The sequence below is a fragment of the Meleagris gallopavo genome, chromosome 6 (genome assembly GCF_000146605.3).
Source record: "Meleagris gallopavo isolate NT-WF06-2002-E0010 breed Aviagen turkey brand Nicholas breeding stock chromosome 6, Turkey_5.1, whole genome shotgun sequence".
NCBI lineage: Eukaryota > Metazoa > Chordata > Aves > Galliformes > Phasianidae > Meleagris > Meleagris gallopavo.
In genome coordinates, this window is record NC_015016.2 from 21,744,476 (window position 1) to 21,746,673 (window position 2,198).

Below are 2,198 nucleotides of genomic sequence, written 5' to 3' on the forward strand. Positions count from 1 at the left end.
GCAGTTTTGTGACAAAGGTTACAGAGTTTGCCAGAGATTGATAGAAACTTCATGGATTTAGTATTTATTTAAAAAAAAAAAAAGTACAACAAAACTCCTGGCTGTGTGGCTGACAAAATCACTGAAGAGCTGCTGTTCTGACTGAGGAATTCCGCTTTGCTTCCCAGATGATCAATAAATATAGATTTAGTTTAGAAATAGGGTCTGATTACCTGTATTCTAACAGCTGACTGATAACCAAGATTTATCAAAGAATTCAGTCTTCATTTAATCCAGTCCAGACTGGATTGAGAGAAGAAACTCCTTTGACACAAAGTCATGCAAATACTGCATATGAGGAAATACAGCTTTCCAAATTTCAGTAACAGTTTTTTCTACAGACTTTCACCAAAACCTGCCAACAATTTGTTACACACTGAATCAATATCTTGCCTGTTTCCATCTAGACTGATGCCAACAAATGTTTCTAGGCAAAGGGAGAATCTCTACTGTTAAGTTGTTAGAGCATTTTTTGGCTTTAACAACTACCTTTAGTTTATATCTTCCAAATAATTACTTTCAGGCATTCTTTGGGAGTTATCATGGGCAGGGGGCCATGCCTACTAAGGAGGAGGTCTCACACCTATCATGGGGGTGGGAGGGTGCTGCAGTACCACAGACATTCTACAGTGGTTGCAATTTGCAAGTCCCAGCTACATTTCATTTACTGGCATAGGTGTAATCTTAAGGAATTTGAGTATTTGACTCAGAGAGGTATCTGGAAAGAAGAATTAATTTGAATTTTCTCTCATTCTTTTTTAGTTTTGTCAAAATTGTAATATGCACACGTTTCCTCAAGTCTCTGGTATCGGTGACCCAAGGGAAGCAGCACTGTTGGTGTTTTCATCCGCCGTAAAATGAAATTGCATCAAACTAAATGTTAAAGTAACTAGTATATATGCAATGGAGCCAGATGAAAGGCAGAGCCATTTCACATGGTACTGTAATTCAGTTCAGTACTTTAGACCATGCTAGCTAATAAGCTTAACACTTCCTTTCCATACTCAATAGAGATCCTAGGACAGCTTCTCTTGCTTCCTCTGTACACACCTTGTGTTCTGCTCTGTTCTCTCCCTTTTGAAAGAGAGAGGAGGAAAGGCAAAGGAAATGGGGATGGACGGCAGGGAACAGAAGTAATTTTTCTCAAGATACTTGGTATACAGAGAAAACAAAGTTTAATTCAGTATTACAATAAAACTCCTCTTTTGGTTGAACTTCAGTAAAAATTCAAATTGCACAGTAGAGCTGCAGATAGAGCTTGACATTTTTTCTTGTCAGAATGGACAATGTCTTCATGTCTTTAGCTCACATAATGTAAATGTTTTCTGGATCAAATCTTTAATAAAAATAGCATATCTGAGTTTTACATATCACAGTGCAATGTTAGTCACTACAGATTTAATTTAAAGAAATGTAAAGAAAACTAGTTTAAAGAAATTGTGCACTAGACTTTTCAAAATATTAATTATGGTAGTGTTTAAATATTTGCATTTAAGCTGATCACATTTGGTTTTAAATACAGAAGAACATTAATCAAGGAATGCATATTAGCCAGCATGTTTTGATTAGCAACATAAAAAATGCCTTGAAGTCAAACTGCATTTTAAATTCTTTGGTTTAGACTAGAAGCTGATTATCAATAGTGTTAAAAAGGAGCTAAAAATCAAAATGTAGCTGTTTCTAATCCTTCTGTAGCTCTTCTTGCCTATTCTATGTTCTTGCAAGGCGAATGTGCCAAAGGTACAATAGTTCATGTGTCTTTCTGACAGATAAAGGAGAATTAAACCTCATTGTGCTTTATGTTACTTAAAATGCAAGTGCTTATTTTTTCAATTCTCACAGCAGACCAGTAGCTCTTCAGTGGTCTGCTAATAAGCTCACTAGTGAGTTCTGCTGAAATTCTCTTCTGTTTGAACCTGCCCTTGATGCAAGGCTGTCAGATGGAGTGTGTTTATCGAGCAGATAATGATGTTTGCAGTGAAGAGCGTATAGGTATATATGTGGGCACACAAATATGCATATATAACAGAATTGCTTTAGAGCAATTGTCTAAAGAAAACAAAAAGAAAGTAAGAGGTAAGCTCTGTAGAAATATTGTTATTACTAAAACCACTAAATGCAGCTGGGTGTAATGGATAAGCTTTCCGGCACCAGCTTTT

General features: G+C 36.1%; 1 protein-coding gene across 1 annotated transcript in view; it reads left to right on the forward strand.

Moving 5' to 3' along the window:
- The first annotated feature begins 1,979 nt into the window (after positions 1-1,979).
- Positions 1,980-2,198, forward strand: part of LOC104911468 (cyclin-dependent kinase 14-like) — a 44,316-nt gene continuing 44,097 nt past the window's right edge. Inside the window, exon 1 of the mRNA XM_031554032.1 lies at positions 1,980-2,115. Coding sequence (XP_031409892.1) covers positions 1,980-2,115 — 136 coding nt within the window. The remainder of the gene's footprint in view (positions 2,116-2,198) is intronic.